The sequence below is a fragment of the Mercurialis annua genome, linkage group LG7 (genome assembly GCF_937616625.2).
Source record: "Mercurialis annua linkage group LG7, ddMerAnnu1.2, whole genome shotgun sequence".
NCBI lineage: Eukaryota > Viridiplantae > Streptophyta > Magnoliopsida > Malpighiales > Euphorbiaceae > Mercurialis > Mercurialis annua.
This window is the reverse complement of record NC_065576.1, coordinates 1,823,589-1,842,897: the sequence shown is the minus strand read 5'-3', so window position 1 is coordinate 1,842,897 and position 19,309 is coordinate 1,823,589. Positions and strand designations below refer to the sequence as shown.

The 19,309-nt window shown below is 34.1% G+C and overlaps 3 protein-coding genes across 5 annotated transcripts; 1 reads left to right on the top strand and 2 right to left on the bottom strand.

Moving 5' to 3' along the window:
- Positions 1-1,198: 1,198 nt before the first annotated feature.
- LOC126654588 (mitotic checkpoint serine/threonine-protein kinase BUB1) lies at positions 1,199-7,389 on the bottom strand. 3 transcript variants are annotated; one of them, XM_050348503.2, is made up of 15 exons: positions 7,203-7,389; positions 6,964-7,099; positions 6,169-6,326; positions 5,976-6,066; positions 5,739-5,849; positions 5,553-5,640; positions 4,802-4,905; positions 4,649-4,720; positions 4,477-4,566; positions 4,237-4,394; positions 3,546-3,600; positions 3,346-3,480; positions 2,675-2,796; positions 1,976-2,200; positions 1,199-1,395 (listed from the first exon to the last, which is right to left on the bottom strand). In XM_050348503.2, exons 1-14 carry the CDS (start codon positions 7,259-7,261, stop codon positions 2,011-2,013), a joined length of 1,569 nt encoding a protein of 522 aa, XP_050204460.1. In that variant the 5' UTR covers positions 7,262-7,389; the 3' UTR covers positions 1,199-1,395; positions 1,976-2,010. The 3 variants fall into 3 exon arrangements, with proteins under 3 accessions (XP_050204460.1, XP_050204461.1, XP_055959830.1); XM_050348504.2 differs by lacking the exons at positions 6,964-7,099; positions 7,203-7,389 and adding an exon at positions 6,547-6,685; XM_056103855.1 differs by lacking the exons at positions 6,964-7,099; positions 7,203-7,389 and adding an exon at positions 6,417-6,494.
- Positions 7,390-8,663: 1,274 nt separating this feature from the next.
- Positions 8,664-13,488, top strand: LOC126655620 (putative E3 ubiquitin-protein ligase RING1a). The gene is made up of 10 exons (XM_050349858.2): positions 8,664-9,137; positions 9,282-9,342; positions 10,304-10,362; positions 10,911-10,992; positions 11,120-11,240; positions 11,312-11,353; positions 11,611-12,147; positions 12,540-12,647; positions 12,889-13,077; positions 13,164-13,488. Exons 1-10 carry the CDS (start codon positions 8,909-8,911, stop codon positions 13,191-13,193), a joined length of 1,458 nt encoding a protein of 485 aa, XP_050205815.1. The 5' UTR covers positions 8,664-8,908; the 3' UTR covers positions 13,194-13,488.
- Positions 13,489-13,687: 199 nt separating this feature from the next.
- Positions 13,688-18,351, bottom strand: LOC126655618 (protein TPX2). The gene is made up of 17 exons (XM_050349857.1): positions 17,986-18,351; positions 17,461-17,543; positions 16,966-17,372; positions 16,768-16,864; positions 16,578-16,688; positions 16,363-16,485; positions 16,099-16,272; positions 15,947-16,009; positions 15,780-15,860; positions 15,523-15,678; positions 15,299-15,430; positions 15,136-15,216; positions 14,931-15,050; positions 14,682-14,848; positions 14,396-14,564; positions 14,213-14,307; positions 13,688-14,012 (listed from the first exon to the last, which is right to left on the bottom strand). The coding sequence occupies exons 1-17, from the start codon at positions 18,149-18,151 to the stop codon at positions 13,904-13,906; spliced, it is 2,334 nt and encodes a 777-aa protein (XP_050205814.1). The 5' UTR covers positions 18,152-18,351; the 3' UTR covers positions 13,688-13,903.
- Positions 18,352-19,309: the final 958 nt, after the last annotated feature.

The following is a 19,309-nucleotide window of genomic DNA, read 5'->3' as shown; positions in this document are numbered from 1 at the left end:
GTTTCTTAGTTCTCGGATATGCATTTATCATATATTTAAAGACAACGTAAAAATAAAAACTAATTACTTTTTCAGTTAAAGATGAAATTTTGGATTTCAAGCGCATTCGGAAAATTAAGGGTGTTTTTTGGATAATTTTGTGCTATTTTCTTTTTCTGAAAGAAATTTTTATTTTTATGAAGTGTTGGTATAAATAAATTTTATAAATATCCACAAGAAATATAAAATTTTGAAGTGTTTATTTATAAATATATATAAAGAATAACAATTAAATTTCATCTATGATACATATATGAATTATAAAATAAATTTATTTATAGAGACCTAAAAGATTTAGAATTTTTATTTAGAATTTTATACTTGAAATAATCAATTTGCTTATAGCCATAGGGGCTGATTTCATTTCTGCTGTTTTTTTCTCTGGCCTGTGTGCTTTAGTAGCTCACTGCATTTTAACTAAAAGATGTAATTCAATGCGTCAATTCTAACAAACAGAGAACCTTTTTTGCTAAAAAACAGATAAATATGAATATGCCCACCATCTACACGAGGTTTATGACCTCTCTGCATTAATAAAAATATATTAAAACAAATCACGTATATATGGATTACACAAGTGGTATCTGAACTTTTCCAATTTTTTTATTTTGGTGTCTAAATTTTTATTTCTTTTTCTTTCTAGTGTTTTTAGAATATATCAAAAAAAGTATCTCTAACCTTTTTCGGTGTTTTAGGGGACATAAATAACTCGTATTTTTACTAAAATTTATGTGTCATATTATTAAATAGTAACGATTGTGTGTATAATGATGCACTTCAATATATGTTAAAATGACAAATCGTATCCACAGATGTACAAATAATTTTTGGCCTTGTTAGTGCTATAGTGATCAGAAAATGGATAAAAAAATATATTTTAAAAAAGTTGAAACTCATACGAAATAAATAAAAGTTCAGACACCAAAAACATAAAAAGTAGAGAAGTTCAGACGCCTATTAAATTTATCCTACTTATATTAAATTAATTAGAAAATTTATACAACCCAAACCGTCTATGAAGCGGCATTGGCTAGACCAGAGATGCAATTCCAATTTAAAGACCTCACAAAGTCAGCTAATTAGCTAACTGTAACAGACTGCTACATATAAAGGCAATAAATGTGAGCATAAAATTAATTCAGGAAAAAAATCTCAAATCTGAAATAAAATGAAATCATCTAAAAAGAATTGAAAACTAAATACAAACTGAAGGAGACTATTTTTAGAAGATTTAAACAATTGAAAAATAAACAATTATACATATTCTGGAAATTTTTGGTGGATACAACAAGCCTACAACACTCTTTACATATGTGCATGTTTCATATCTTCAGGCAAACCACAATTGAGTGAATTCTGAAGAAGATAGAATTGTATAAATAATCAACAAAAAGTTTAAAAGTGTAAAGGGTTAATTACTATCACCCTAAGTTTATGTCTGAAATAATAGTTTTTATCCAATTTTTCAAAATGGCTATTTTCTCTAAACATTTTAGTTCCTTTTGACTGAAACCGTTGTAAGTAAGGGGTGTGCATTTAGTTCAAATCGAACCAAATCAAAATTTTACTTTAAAAAAAATGGAATGAAATTTCAAGGAATTAGAAAAAATTAAACTGAAGGAACCAAATTAGTCATTTCTGTAGATTTTTCGGTTTGGTTTCCACTAAAACTAAACGAAGTTTTTTCAATGTCCAAAACCGAACTGAACAAAAAAACTATTTTTTTATAATATCGAACCGAATCGAATTTGGTGGTTCTGTTTAGTTTGGTTCAATTTTTGCACACTCCCGACATGTACGTGATAAAAGGGGTCAAAATAAAAATAAAAAATAAAATCAGGTGGAAAACAGTAATATTGATCTAATATCAGTGATAGTAATTAACCAAAATGAAAAAGGAAAAATGAAGAATGCATTTGAAAGTGAGAGATTTCACCTTCATAATCTGGGGGAAGAATGGTCGAGAGTATGCTAAGCGGAACAGAAGGAAAGCCTTTGCTTTGCCAGCAAGTCTTTCAGCTTCTTTAACAGTTGATGATTAGTACACAAGTGATTCTGAAACCGTTCCTTTAAGTCTTGCAGTAACTGTTTGTCATTCTCAAGGCTACTACTATTTAGTAGCCTCGTAAAGAGTTCCTTCCATAGATCAACGTTCCAATATCTGAAGACAATTTTTACAAACAAAACACATATCAACAAAAAAAAAAAGAAGAATAAAGAAAGGTTCAAAAGCTTGAGTTGCTAGTTTCATGTCATGAAATCTTTAAATTTAATTAAAGCTTAAATGCAAATACTATCATGAATAATAATGTGTTTTGCAATTTCAATGCAAACTTTATCTGCACTTCATTTTGCAACTTGACCTAGTGAAATACCCGAACCTCAAAAGGTAAGGCATGATAAGATGGCTTCATAAGTTCACATCAACACCAATTGATCATTTTTTTAATAGAAGATTCAAATTGCAATTAAAATAAAAGTTTGTATTTTGAATTGCAAACCGATTGATCGGAATTTTATTTGGTGATTCGAATTGTGATTAACCCTTTAATTAGTTTAGTTAGGGCAATTATAAGATTGGCACATTGCAATAAGTAAGCTATAGAGAGTTAAGCAAAAGAGATAATTGATATACCTTCTAAAAGGAGTTTTTGGTAGATAAACAAAGCCACCATCAGATGTTGATTTCTTTTCAACCTCCATGTAGGAATTATGTAGCATCATATGCGCAATTACACAAAGGCCATAAGTGTCCACCTGACAGCGAAAGATAAAAACATCAGCGACTGTAAGGCTGAACTCTGGATAATTTTCATCTTGATATTTCACCTATTTCCCTCTATAGTCTTCATATTATATTTTGTAATCAAAAAATATATTACAATTAAATGGATGTAATGAAAAAGTTGTTCAGCCAATTTTACACATTTTCATCGAAAAAGCTGACATGGATGCCATGGATACAAAAAAAATAAGACACGTCGTACTGCCAGGTCAGTGCCACCTTACCATGTTCTTTTTGATTTTTTTCTGGGAATATTATATCTTGAAGGAGCTTCTTTTACAGCTCCCTTGTCAAGTTTCTTTTAGGCTTCCAGCAGTGTGACATTCTTTTTATGCATTGACGATAAATCAGCTATTTTGGAAGCACAATGTGTAAAATTGACACTGAGGACATTTTTGATAAAGAATTTTCTGATTATAAAATAAATAAAATGACTTTGGTAGGAAATAGGCGATATATCAGGAACAGTGACTCTAAATAAAAATAGCATGACCATTTGGCTTCATTAACAGGACACCAACCTGAAACTTCCAGTGCCTGTCTTCTTTCATTTCGATACAGCGAAAGCCAGAAGTCCGGCAGTCTCCCTTAAACTTAATGTCATTTGGAAAGAGATGAAGGTCTATTCCCTTTCCCCAATCAACAAGGCATAGGCCCTGCACAAGAAAAATATAAGTACAATTGCAAGAAAGTAATATGAAACTAATGTCTGTGAACAAACCTGATCAACCCAAGGGCCAGTTCTATTCTCAAACCCATCTACAGTGAGATCTTCCCTGTCAAAAGCCACATTATTAATATCACAAATTGCTATTATGCCCAGGCAAAGAACTAACTATAACTTTAGGCCAGATAATCAGGGAACTGATGACAGTGGGAGAAGTGCAAGGCTGGAGTAGATTAGAAGACAGATGTAAATGGTGAAAAGAATGAAAAAATGTTAAAGATTTCGAAGAATCTGTGCACCCTGAGGATAAGATTGAAATAAAATTATGCCAATGCAGATGAGGGTTTAAGATGAATTGAGGTGGAGGAGAGCTGGCGTGGGGTCTAAGCCATCATTTCTATCGCACAATAAAAAAATTCATCATGATGAAAGCTTAGTTTATTCAGGCGAGACAAGACCATTTGATTGTGAGCTTATAACAAATTGATTATGTGAAAATTGCATACGACAGTCATCAGAACTGTTTGCACTTTGGGATGCCATAATTTTCTACTATCACGTTTCTGCAAAATTGCAACTGCTCTAACTGTTAGGAAAACAGCAGATTTACGCTTCTAAAAGATAATATAGATGGATTGAGTTGCAAGTGTCAACATCTTTCTAAGTTACAAGAATCTCTAGATTGTGAACTGATCAATAAATTACATTAATAAAAAATTTGTTCAAATCCATGGTAAGGAATTACCTGGAATAACGAAGAAGCAAATTGTCAGGCTTGAAGTCACCGTGAATTAAGCCAGCACCATGTATAATCTCCAAAATGTAGAGCATCTCTATGGTGTAATAAATGCATAAAACCTCCTCCATAGGCTTGCCCACAACAACATAAGAATTAATGACATCCTGCAGAAGGTGACACACAATTCTTAAAGTAATTTGACTGTCTGATGGGTAAGGATATATATACACCTAATGAAACACTTACATGGAATGTCCCATGGGGTAGGTAGTTAGAAACAAGTATGCTGTAGTCAGAATAGACATGCATTCCGTGAGCAAGACCAAAACTCGACCTCTGATAGAGTTGCAATATCAAGGAAATTGAACATTAAAGCCAAGAGACACTGCAAATTAATCAAAGAATTAATATATCTTACTTGCTCGTCAGAGATTCGTTGATCAAGAAGGCGATACACGTAAAATTCCCAAGGAAATGGAGGCTTCTGGATCTGTAAGATATAAGCTATTACTATTAGACCCGGCGGAGAACTCAAAACAGAAATCCTAATTGAGAGAAGGGAAATAACTACCTTTAGTGCAACAACCTCATCCGGATTACTGTTTTCAAATGCTCTATAGACTTTAGCAAAACCACCTTGACCAGCACAGCCCTTGATTTGGTAAAGCTTTCCACCTGTAAGTAACATAATAACAATAATTATGAGGAACAAACAATTGAACCTCAGCATGAAATCAATGCATCTTTAAACTTAGAATCTTCATACACATTGATATGTATCAAAAAATTCTTAATATCCAAATTATGATATTAGAGATGCCTTGTTTTGAAGTTAAAACAAATAGTACTCAGAACAATTACAGCTTTTACATTATATGTAAATGCCAATTCCGTTGGAGGCGTATTATTGCCTAAAAAGCTCAAATTACACAGATGTGAAATGATCACCCCTTCTCTCCATTAAGCAATCTCAGTAATTCATATCGAACAATCTAGTAAATTTACTATTTTCTAGAAAAGAATACATCAGGGTTGTTGAATCTATTCATCATTTCATAACTTGTAGCTAAAACCAAAAAGGCAAAAACATTGTTCCAGGTGAAAATGTCGCATATGGAAATTACAACAATCCTGTGAAAATATAGGAATTTTATTTTAGTATTTACTCGTATGGTTTCTAACAAAGTCAAACAAAACACACAATTTTTCCGATTCATTTGTCAGTTAAATTGGCTTGATTTAAGGCATGAAAGTTGCACAAGTTTTTAAAGATAAAAGAGTGTCAGGTAAGGATTAAAATTCAGATACAAAATGATAATTACCTATCTTAACAACTTTATTCCTCGACGCATTGCCTAGAGAAGACAAGTCCACTTTTCCAGGATATGCTTTCTTATACAGATGGTATCCCTAAAAGAAGAAGAAAACTCTCCGAATACTAACTGCTGATCAGATGGAACCATGAAGAGTTACACTTATTAAGAATAAAAATAACAGAGTTGTCTTACATCATATTTCATAATCTGGGCATTTATCTTCTTATATAGCTCTTCCCTGGTGGATGTGGACCATGGATTAATATCTAATTTCCCTGAGCTAATGGAGTCACTGCCATCAACCTACAAAACATGGATAACAAATAATAAATCCTAATAAGCCATGCAAAATCAAATTATACTAAAAAAAATTCAACAATTAAATGTTTTGTGCCAACAGCATGGCATTGTACCCCTCAGTTTGCATACCTTTTGAAGTGAACAAGCATTAATCCTGTGAGACAACCGATCAAGAAATGAAGCATGTGCAGTCCTCAAACTTTCAAGGGGTTTAGCTTTCCTGTAACGCCAATAATATAACCGCAACTTTCTATTATAACACATCAACCACCAAATTAAGCAACACTTTCACCTCAAAGACGAACAATCCATACAAAAGTACCTTGAAATGCCAATCAGATAAACCTTATGTGCTTCCTCCCAATTCTCTTTTATTTCAAGCAATCCCGCATAAAGTTCGTACAGCAATGAATAGTCACAACATATATTGTTCTCCTCCATTTCTTTGAAAACACTTTCACAATTTTCATTGCCTTCCAACTACAATACCCAGCAAAAGTAATTAAAATAAATAAACAAATCATTAGCTCCACACTCCACATCATAGTTTACAAACTAAATCAACCTAACCTAGCATATCTCTAGCACAGACTTACAAGCCCATAGCAAAATAGTTATGGAAAATTACTAAAAACAATCCATTACTCCCAAATTTTGCTCCAATCATAAGAATTAAGTTCTATTAACCCAATTCCCATACTTGAAAACTGAAAGTAAATAGCTGCGATCCAAGTAGCATGGACACTTCATTCAGAAAACGTGTTTGTTTTAGAAACACTTCGAACACTTGACATTTCGGACACGAAACTTCAATTTTTTTTTTTACTAAGAAACCCTTAAAATAACACTGTTTTTCATTTTCTTTGGTGACGAGGACTCACTCCCCCCGAGCTGAAGCGCAAGATGACTATCAAACTTTGGAATGTGGACCACCCAGCAAGCCCACACATACCTAACAATTCCGGGCTATAATAGCCAGGAACCCGGTAACAACCACTCTATTCATTGGAAAGGGCATAGACCAATTATGCCATAACTAAAAATCTACTGCAGCTACCAAATAAAAGCAAACAAAAAATGAGTGCAGTAAAATAGTAAAGAGAGTGAAAAAATGTACATAAAGGATCCAAATCTTGAGAAACCTAGGATCGTTGCGATACTGTGCATTATGCTTGAAAGTATAAATACATTCCAATAAAAGCTTGTTTAAATCTGCACCGTATGATTTGTTATCAAGTGCCTTCTTGATTGACCTGAAAAATCCATCACACGATTCAAATTACTAACGAAATAGAACGCAACTGAAAAAGCAAAAATACACAAACACAGAGAGACAGCGAGAAGAAAAATAGGTACAGTAGCCATGGCAGGAGAGGATCGTGAGAGAAAACGGCGTCGTCTGGTATGCTGCGCATTCCTTGTAATTCTCAGATGTGAATTGGAGTTTGAATTGATGAGATAGAGAGGTAAATGGAAGGGAGCGCGTAAATGGAAATTGATAATTTTTCAAAAAATTAACTTCTCAGGTGTCTTATTAGTGGTGTTATGTTATCTCCACCCCTAATCTTTTGTTTTTATTTGAATTGATAGTTTATTTTTATTTTCGTAAATAGATCTGTTAACTAACACGAGTAAATTATCTATTTCATATCAGGTCATTATTACAATTGTAATCGTTTCAAGTTCGATTTAATAAAATCTGATAGTTTTTTTATAAGAAAAATATGGTGTCTAATTTCCTTTTTTAAATAGTTTAATTCATTTTTTGACCCATATAAAGTTTGCTTATTTAACCTGTGAATAATAAAATGAAATACAAATGCGCTGGTGTGATGAAAATGTTGTTGAACCGTCATTTAACTTGATATATCATCGAGAGTAAAGGGCCAAATGAGTTAAATTGGAAGATAGAAGGATCAGATCGATAATAAAGTATAAGTTCAAAAGTTAAAAGAATAAAAGAGTATAAGTATAGAAGTTAAGAATATAGTTTAACTATATAACACTTTGGTTAAAAAACATATGTTCATGAGCTTATTTTATTTTATAACTAGATCTATTCATGGGCGAAATTGAAAAAGAGTCTATTAGGTATTTTAATTTTTAAGTAAGCCTAACTTCGGCTAGAGCCCAGATTCGGGTTTCATATTTACTATCTAAACCCGGTCCTTACATTCAATTTTTGCGAGTCAGGCCGAATGTTTTTTTGATTTACATATAAAATATGGTTTTTTATGATTAGATTCGTGTCGAGCTTGAGACGAAAAATTATTTTCTAAGTCTGGCCATATGGGGATGGATTTGGGCGGTCCGAGCAGATATTCAGGCTCATAAACAGGTCTGTTTGTAACCAACTCCCGTCTGGACAAGTCCACCTTAAACTGGTCCGACCTATATCTGTTAATGGGGCAGGTTCGGACCAGTTAGCCTTTTTAAAATTTGATGTAAGTACAAGGCTGGCCCGAGCCCAATTCGAACTTCAAATTCCTATCAAACTCGGCCCTTGCACTTTATATGCACGAGTTCATAATTTTTCCAGACTTATTAAGGAATTGTATAGAAGTAAAAGTCCAAATTCGCCCATAAAATTACGGATTGTTTTCAGGCTCAGGCTCAAACCGAAATTTAGACAAAAAATTACTATCCAAGCCCGGCCCTATAGTACGGGCTTGGACGGGTCTGGCGGGGTACCCAAGCCCATGAAGAGATATAGTCTGGCCTACATACATTTTCTTATGAAGATCCACTACCCACCGGGGATGTATTTAATGATGAATATAAAAACAAAACAAAAATGGAAAATATATAATAAAAATAAAAAAAGTAAAAAGCAAAATCTTCCCCATCTATGTTTCTTCTCTCGTTCTTCTTCTCCTACTGTTTCTTCTTCCTCCTCTTCGTTGCTTCATACTCTCTGTTTGCATCGCCACCGCACCAAACCCTCACAACTCAACCCACCAACACCAACACATTTCTTCATCACTTCGTTTTATATCACTATATCAAACATATTAACATTTATTTATACATATATTATATATTTTATATATACATATACCCCAATGCCTGCTCAGAAGCGGTCTTCACCCGACAATTTCACCTGCAAAGACGAGGAAGAACAAGAAGAACAGACAGGTTTTCCACCCGTTAATCAAAATGGTCATAATCATAAGCAATCTCGGCTTGACCCATCTTATTTTTACGAACCAAACCAAACCAACCATGAAGAACAAGAGCACCAAAATGAAGAAGCTACCCAGAAACCAGAAGCTGATCAAGAACACAAAGATGGTTACTTTTTTGGTTTTTAATTTTACCATTTTAGTTAAAATAAGATATGTTTACGTGTACATGTTGGTTTAGTTTGTTAATTAATTTCAAAGTTTGAAGATTTGTTGAATGGATCTTTGTTTATGTTTATGTTTCATGAATTAGATTCTGAGGAGAGTGAATCTTCTAGCTCTGAAGAAGAGGAAGATGATGATGAAAAACCCGAGTGAGTAACATATTTTTTTTCTCCACTTGTGTATATTTCTTGAAGCTATATAATTTACTGGACTTGATATATAAAGACGTGGAGTTATCTTAGTGGTAGAATTTTCATTGTTTGGTCAATTTATATTCTCTTGGTGCTGTGACTGTTTTTACTGTTTTGGGTCTGCTTAGAGAAGAGAGGTTGTTGCATGTTATTCTTTAGCTCTATAAAGACGATTACTTTGTTTGTAGTTTAAGGATTATTCTGTTTGGTTTATGCCTGTTTTCTGCTGAAAAATATATTATTCTGGGTACTTAAATTGGTGACTGATTGAACTTTGAGGATTGCTTCCAGTTATTCACGTTGGTTGTTTGCTTTATGTTTCTCAAATTAAAGCTGATTTTTTTATTTTTCTGTGTTCTCTAGAGTTAGTTTAGTTCGGGTTGTACCGGGTAGTTTTCACTTGCTTGATGCTCAAAAAGTCTGGAAATTTTACCTTTATGTTTCTTGATCTGAAGCTCAACTCTTAATTTTGCTGTATTCTGTAGAGTTAGTTTAGCTAGGGTTGTACCTGGTTTTCATTTGTTTGAATGCTAGAAAAGTCTGGAAATTTTGCCATTATGTTTCTTGATCTGAAGCTTAACTCTTAATTTTGCTGTGTTCTATGTAAGTAGTTTAGCTAGGTTGTATCGTTTAGTTTTCACTTGCTTGAATGCTGAAAAAGTCAGAAAATTTTACCTTTCCGGGATTTCCTTGTCTTTGGGGAGCGTTATATTTAGATTGTTAATGACATGAACCTAAATCTCTGACCAGTAGGAGACATATACATCCACGGACTTTTTTCCGAAGAGAAGCTATTTACTTGTTTATGAAATTTTGCAGGCTATAGTGACATGTTACCTTTTTGGCTGTAGAATTCAGCTACTAACTTGATTCATAGTGGGTTGATATCGAGAGAATTAAGATTTTGGTTACCTTGCAGGTTTGTCTTTGTGGAACTGCCAGAAATTCGTAAAGACGTGCAGTGCCCAATTTGTCTTGGTACTTATTGTTTCTCATTTTATTCTAATTCTTGAACCATTTTATGATGCTTTCATTTGCTAGATGTGATTTAGAAAGTTGGATTAGTTCACTAGGATATAGTTCCTAGAGTTGAAAATTCTCCAGATGATCATGAAAATTGTAATATCATATAGTTGACTTATTTTGTTATTTTGACCGCCTTTGAAACTCATGCCTGAAACTTGCGGTCTTTTGATGCGAAGCCGACATTGTGTTGAATGTTTTCGATTGAAAACATAAGCTTAAGCTTATATTATTCCATGATTAAGTTCATTATGACTTAAAAATTATCACTGTATCATGAAAAGGAGAGTTTGTTTTTCTATCAGGTTAGTGTCTCAATAATACTGCTATTGCTTTTTGATATATGTTATTTAAGTTAGTTTTTCAATTTGTCATCTTCTTCTGGATTTTGATTGGGATGAAAATTGCAGTGCCTGTATTCATGTCATATATTGCTTGCCCGTGTTTTGTCCTAGTAGGCCAGACACCGAAAAATGTCTTAATAATGCCTTACCCCTTTACAGGAATCATAAAGAAAACACGGACTGTAATGGAATGTTTGCACCGCTTTTGCAGGGAATGCATTGACAAGTCAATGCGACTTGGGTATGTGACAAAAATTCTGAGTCACCTCTCAATTATAAATAATGTCGTTGTTAGGTTAAATTTCAGTGTAGTTCCAATAAACGTTGACCAATAAAAACCTTTTTATTTAATTAGTAATATATTGCAGGAATAATGAGTGCCCTGCTTGCCGGACACACTGTGCAAGTCGGCGCTCTTTGAGAGATGATCCAAATTACGATGCTTTAATCGCTACTTTGTATCCAGACATAGACAAGTATGAGGCGGAGGTATACATTATCTATCTCATTGATTTCTTATTTTTGTGCTATACTGCTTCTGAGTGAGCATTTGGTTCCAGGAATTGGCTTTTCATGAAGAGGAAAGGACGCGGAATAAGCAGGTATGTGTATATATGTTTACCTTTGCATTAGTATCTACATTCGTGATTTGATGAGTGTTTTGAGTTCAGTGATCCATGTTTTTGATTTTGATTCTAAAAGCACCCACTTCTTCTGGAAATATAAATTGTTGGCCTACTTAATTCAGTTCTCAAGGAATGATAAGTAGATTAGAAAGCCATATTTCAAGATGGGAATATCATAAACTCAGCATATGCAATTTCTTGTGTTTGACGTTCTTGAATGCTTTATTGGATAGATCCAAGCTTCCATTGCCCAAATATTTCAACGACAGTCTGAAGCACTGGCTAAGAAACGTGCGATAGGTAAAGAAACAACTGGTTCATTTATGCCAAGATCACTGCGCAATCCTCGGACAGTTCCTTCAAGGAGGAGACGAAACAGCCGAGGCGCTGATTATTTAATGTCTGAAGACATGGATGAAGAAAATGATGATAATGGAGGCAAGGATTCATCTTCTACTGATGAGCGCTCCACAGAAGTGAGGCACCGCAGGCAGAAGAGACGTACGGGTATTCGACCCTCTCAACCTTCTTCGTCAGCTTCAAACCCTGAAGGTGGATTCAATGAAAATGAATTAGAAGCAGGAAGAGAGAACAGAGGAATATCTCCAGGCCTTGTTTGGAGTACAGAAATGCTTGCTTGGGGCAGGGGTGGTGCTCGAAGTAATACACGGCATGGTAATGCTAGTAGTTGCAACAATAAGAATACCCGAAGCACTCGCTTATCCCGGCTGGTAGACTATCTCAGGGGATTAGATGAAAAAAATGATGAGGTATGTGTGGTTGCATGTGCAATGGACTGGATTTTTTTTTTTGGTAAAAGATACCGAGATTATATTAAAAGCTCCAAATCAAAGAGCACTAATTACACAAACAAAATCAAAAAGCAACAAACACTATTTATTTGCTATCATTAGGGGACAAACCTTTGAAAGTGGGTGAGGAATTCCGGGTGGGTTATACTGTATAGACTTGTCGACAAATGCATTCTTGTTTGAAACCTAGAGAGTGTCTGAAATAGCAGCTGAGGTTTGATTGGAAAAAAAGTTAATATGTTTTGCAGCTTGGAATGTCACATTCTGTGGTCCCTCTTCTTTATGTATTTAGAGTCTTAGTTGCACTTATATGTTCTATCAAGTTGAAGCCCTTTTTTTTATGTCTGCAGTTAGACGTTCATCTCGTCCTTGTTTCTTTGGAGAAACAAAATGCTCCGAGTATGGAGCATCCTTATCTTTGTTGTCGCCCCAGTTTGTCCGTCAAACATCTATGTGAAGTAAGATTTCTATGCCATCATCACCTTATCCAAAATTGCAGTAGCTTAATTTACTTATAAAATGCAATTGTAAGTAAAGAGGTTGGAGCACTACAATCAAAACATTAAACTAGCATAAAATTAGCAAGAAATAAAATAAAATAAATTGTGTCGTGTTAGTAATGGAAGGATGGAAGGTTTGTCTTTGAAACTCAAATCGATGCCTGCATTACCTGATTTTCTAACTCTACTATGCATGCAGTATGTTGCTCATCGAACAACTTTGCAAGCTGAAGATGTTCAAATTTTATTAGTTAAGGGGGCGCATAAGGTTGACGACAAACTATCTACGCTACATCCTCCCATTTCAATGGAGGAGCTTCAAATTTTGAAAGGGCAAGAAACTTTGGCAGGTCTTAAATCCAACTGCAACCCCATCAAAGATCATCTGGTGAGTGCTAGTAAAACTTTCATCTGCAAACCGGCCAATGAGCTTACAATTTCTTTTCGATGTTCTGTACTTTTTGTCTGATGCAGATTCTAGCATATCGGCAGAAGGAGGCCTAGTAGATTAATTTTAAGAGAAGGGGAAGGTAAAAAAAGCATAGAGTTTTTATGTATATACAGATGAAGAGAAAGATCGACGGCGACTTCCATTTAGTGCTCCACATCAGTATCATATTTTACCATTTTTATACATAGTATTTTTACTTTTTATTGATAGAGATTTTATGGGTGTGATTAATGTGTTTTATACCAGTTTTCAGAGGATTTATGGAACTTTTTTTTTTCATACTGCAAACTTGGCTAATTGTCTGAATAGGTGAATCGTATAATTCCATTGGTTTTTTTGCATTTTTAATTCACTTTTCAGAGGATATAACTTTCTATAATTCCTTTGAGGAGGGGTTCATTTTACTTCTTGTTTTGACTTTTCAAATAAAATAATTTTTTAACAAAACTGACTTAATTGGTAATCGGCTAAAAATAATATTAAGTTTTTCAGCTGTTTTTACTAGCATAGATTTGATATTTTTTGTTAACACAAGAACTGATTCAACTTTAGAATAAATGATGGACTATATTGTATTGTAATTAAGGGGTTAAATTGTTTTCCACTGCAAGTGAAACAATATTGTTATACAACAAAATCTGATTGTGTACAAGAAAGAATAAAATTTGAAGTACAAACATGCTACAAGAATGGTGGAAATAAAAGAATAAAAAAGGGTTGGTTCAAGAGTGCTTGAACAGGCACCAGCTCCCATGTCTACATATCACCTCATACATGAAGCAGGGCTGGAGACTGCATTTACCATCATCATCCTTTGTCTCTTTAGTACCCTCAAATTGGGTGATTTTGCCTTTGTAGTTCCCTTTTTAGATCTGTAAATTATAAATATAAATCAAATCAATATATTTTGTAATATTCTGCTTCGAAAACCAAATGGAACCGACTCGGTTTGGTTCTGTTTTCGTTTTGTAATATTTTTTGGTTTTGTTATTCGGTTTGGTTCAGTTTTAGCACCCTCTATAATGGAATGTCAAAGTTAGAAAAAATATAGTAATAAAGAAGAAAAGCTTACTTCTTGGGGCAGAATGGATTTTGAAAGTTGGGCACTGGTTTTGCATGAGGAACCATTGTCCTTCTCATTTGCTTTAGTGCTTTCTCTTCCTCTATCTGCAATTTACAATTTACAATTTTTTTAGTTTAATCTTAAAATTATTCAAAAGCCAGCTACAAAGTATAAACCTGAAAAGTTGCATACCATTTTTGCAGCTTCACTCTCCTCTCTGTATCTCTTGTATAAGATTTCTTTCTCTTTAACCTTGTCATCAAATTCTGCTCTATCCACAGCTCTGTTATCTACATGAAGACTGAACTGTTGAACTTGTGTTAGGGGCATACGCACTTTCTCTGGTAGTGGAATTGGGTCCCTGCATAAGGTCAGAAGTGAGAAAAAAATGACACTGGTTAAAAACCAGAAGAACTCTAAAATTAAGTAGCACATACACTCCATTCAATCTGTGAAATTTAAAAATATGTTTGCTTACTCTTTGAGAACTGGCTGTGCTCTAAAAATCCTCATCTCCTCTTCTTCTTTTTCAATCCTCAGCCTTTCCTCCATTTCCCTTTGTTTTTCCTCCTCATGCCTTGCTAGACTCTCTAATTGAAAAGGTTCGGGTTGTGTGCATGGTTTAGGCTCTGGTTTTTGAGGAATCTGCAGTTGTCAATTCCCATGTCATCATGATTGCATAAACGCTTATAATCTGAGATACACATATTTAATAATAAATGCATACCACGGGATAATCAGTTGTGTAAGGATATGGAGTAGCCTTTGGAACTCTGGCTCTTTCCTCCCCCAAAAACTTCTGCCAAATCTCCATCACAAATTTCCTTTCTTTTTCAGCTCCTCTTTCCTGTAAGCAAAACAGCAGAAGGAATGTAAGCGCAAAGAAATTTTCGATACCTTTTTTCCGACAATCAAAGGGACAATAAACATACCTCTGTGTGGAGATGGAATGGATGTGGCACTGTATTTCTTGGAAGTGGATTGCCATGGCAATGTTCTGAGTTTAATGAAAGCTGAACAGAAGCAGAAACTGTATTTCAGTATTTTTTTTTATGGAATGAATGCATAAATTTGCACAAACTTTCATCAACTTACCTTATCAAACAAATCAGCAACAGAAGCTGGTGGTGGAATTCTCTCATTTGTGGCAAAATGAAATTCTTGGGGTGTGGTAACTTGTTTCTTTAAATTGGAAAAGATCCCCAGTGATCCTTTACTTTCAAATATCTGTAGAAGACAAGATTTTAAGTTTCTTCTGGAAACCAATGTTTGTTCATGTAAAGGGCCACTTGGTATTCAGTAAGGAGATGGAGAAGTACCTTCTTATTCAAAGGCCTTGCCTTAAATTTAGGGATCTTTTCAAGTTCCTCTTTCTCAAGCTCTAAAGAAGTTTTCACCTTAGGTGGGCGAGCCCTCAATGTAGTGTGCAGAAGAGGAGTTTTAGGTTCGGTTAGATGATTCGGCTTCCACTGACTCTGTCATGAATTAAAAGGAAAAATGAGTGAATTTGGATGAGTTCTGTTTGGATGAGTTATCTGTTAAAGAGAAATAAGCACATTTTAGATTGCTCTATTACCTGATGAGGCACTTCTGTTGAGGCCACTGAAGCTGAATCTACATTCTGATTGGCCCGCGCTGCTGTCTGAAAATGGAATTCCTGCAGGAAATTTAAAAACGGATCAGTATATGCATAAGAAATTAAACAGTGCTAACTTCAAAACAAAAATCATTCATAAGGTTCACCTTAAATTCAGGAAGTTGTGGGGTACTTCTTGGTAATGCAGGCAATGTTGGAGCAGCGAAGATCTAAAACAAATAAAAGTTTTCAGTCAGACATGGACGAAAATATATATTGGTGCAAGGAAAAAGTCATAGAAAGGAAAAAAATAAATCACCTTTTTGTTTACTGGTCTAGCTTTAAACTTTGGAATTTTAGCCATCATCTCTTCTTCAATCTCAGCAGAGCTCTTTATTTTGACAGAGCGAACTCGCTGAGCTGTTTCAAATTCAGGCTCCTTGGGCCTTGTCAATGTGAGTCGAGGCGGGTTCCCCTGGAGAGCAGCAGCATCCTGAATCATGAAAAGATGTTTGAAAAAGAAAACAAAGGAAAAATGAATTCGTATGAAACAACTTTCGGGAATGCAAGGGCCATTCATTACATGTGAGAAAGAACTTTTCTTAATTTGTGGTAGTGAAAGGTCTCTGGTACTTGATTGGAATTTTTTCATCATCTCTGCCATTGAAACAAATGGTACTACTGTTGGTTGTTCCCGAACATAAACCTTCAGATCAAGAAAATATAAAGCATTCGCCGAGTCAGTTCCTAGCCTTTTCACAGTGAAACACAAATATATGCAAATTCACAAAAACAGACCTTTCTGTCTTCCTTCTGCATCTTGCTAGCAACAGATGAATTGCAATTGCCACTTGTAAGACCCAGTTTGGATTTATGTGGCAATGGTTGTGGAGCTTTAACATTAAGAATCTGGAAGTTGAAATAAGCAGACTGTCAGCAAGACTAATAACGCTAAAGGTAATTCATATTCGTGGCAGTAACTAGTCACCTGTCTGGACTTTCCTCCTTCCAGCTTCTGCCGCTTAATAGCCTGGTTCTCTTGGGCTAAAATGGAAGTCCCAGAAGCATCATTTACACTCTTCTCTCTACATTAATACACAAATTTGCAATTCCTTATCAGTATGCTATGAACATGCAAGTTATACCAATAACAGAAGCTTATCATAAAGTTTGTCAAAGAGATAACCTTGGGACACTTGCTAGTCTGGAGCCCTTAACTTGAGAAGATTGTGACCGACTCTTCTGTGTCAATGCGGATGGATTCTTAACCAGATTAGCTACATTTCTAGCAAATTGATGCTTCTTCGAATTGGTTAATAGGCCTTCCTTTTTCTGAGAAGTCGCCGGAGCTTTAGGTGTGCAGCAAGTTTCAGTTTTGCTCATTTCTCTATTAGCAGTGTGTTCAGTTTTAATAGAACTAGAGATCCTGCAAGCAGTCTCTTTCTGATTGTCTTCACAAGAAACATTGACAATGTTTGAACTAATTTCTTTGTTTGCCTCATGCTGAGTTTTCTCTTCCTCCCCAGTTTCTGTAGGTATCATGACTTGTACTTGAGACTTAGGAACTTTTGAATCTAATGATGATTCAGTGACCTGTGATACAAAATAATTCTCTGATCAGAAAACTACATAAAATTAAGCTGTAGATACATAAAACCACCATAGTAAACAGCAAAATTACCTTCTGAGATTCCTCTGCTGCACTAAAATCACACAGGCTTTCAACCTTAAATGATCTACCAGTTTTGATTCTAGGCATAAAAGCTGCATAAAATTAGAGGAAAACAGGATCAATAAAAGCTTGATTTAATATCAATGCATGATTAAAGATTAACACAGATAAACTAATTAACTGTTAATTATTGATAAGCAAAAAACTTCACATGAATCTTGTGGGGACTAATAAATGACCCCTAGTGAAATCAATTATTCCATCAAAGTCCCGTCATTTTCACAATTAATTCATAAGTAAAAGAGAAAACCTAGGGTTTAATTCAGCAAAAAATCTTCAATTTCCTCTCTTCACCCCTCACTAAATTTCATCGAAAACGAAATTAAATTCTCAAAAACCCTAATATTCCAACACAATAACAAAATGATTCAATCAAACCCTAATTTACACTAATAAAGAATGTAATCAAGAACTAACAGCCTAATAACACTATTAAAACTACTTTATTAAGTTAAAAAAGAAAGAAAAACTTACGTGAAGGAGCATAGCCAATCGCCTTATCATCGAACCACAATTCGGCTTTACGCATCTCTTCAACTGTCTCATCTTTCATAAAATCAAAGAACCGCGGTGCTGAAAACTCATATGCTTCGTCTATCACCGTCGTTGCATCTCCGCCGTTGGATTCTTCAATCGCCATGATCAGTTGAGATTTAGTTTTAGTCAGAGGAAAAACAGAGAGAAAATTGTTGAGTTTTAATGTTGACGAGTAATGTTATTTGGACTTGTGTGTGTGTTTTTTTTAGCGCTGGAGAACTGTAACGTTAGAAAAGAAGAAGAAGAAGAGTAAAGGGGGTCGGTATAACGGTCGATTTTTTTGAATTTAGTGACCAACGGCCAGGTAGAAGTGTGTGAGGCGTCCCTTCTCTCTAACGGCTATATCTCAGGGTGGTCTACCCGCGTATAAACGCTGTCGTTTTAAGCCATCAGTATCATTTTCTTAGGTGGCATTATCATTTATTGATCTAGTTTTTCTTTTATGATTGAGGGGGACTTTTTAGCATTTGGGAGACAAATAAATTGATTCTATGATATTAATAAATTTTTTACTTAATTAAATATATAGTTTTAAAACTATAAAAATTTTATTTTTTTCAAAATTCTTACATAAATTTAATTCAACACTTGTGAACCATCCCATTTTTGACTACATAAGACCTTATCGAATAAAATTAATTAACCAGTCAATTTCAATTAAAGAGTTTTTAATCTAATTAAACGATCATTATTTAATGTAATATTTAATTTAATTGCTAACTTTATTCAATACGTGTCATATTATAATAACAAATATTTACAATTTTTATTTGTTGAACTAGGTCTGTCGATGTATTTTTCTTTTTAGACATATAATTTACGGTCCATGAAAAAGACATATTTTTCATATGACTGAATTATACAACTAGTTTGACCATTTAAAAATATCTCATCTTTTTGATTTTGCTTTTATTTTTAGTCAAACTTTCTAAAATTGTCAATTTTAGTTTATTTTTCACTTTTCAGCCATTTGTTCGAATTAGATTGGAGAAAAGATCATATATGCTATTTATATTGCTTCACATTATTTCAATTTTTTTTACTATAAAAAGTCCAAACAATAAGCAATATGATAATATATTTGAAACTTTTTTTTCATTTCAGTTTAAACAAATAATCACAGTTGGAATTAAAAATTAAAAAATAAGTCAAAATTAAGTATTTTAAAAGTTTGGACATACTAAATAAATTAAAAAGGTTAGGTAATTTTCAATGAAAGCCTACACGATATAACAAAGTTTTTATGTGAGTGGTCCATGAT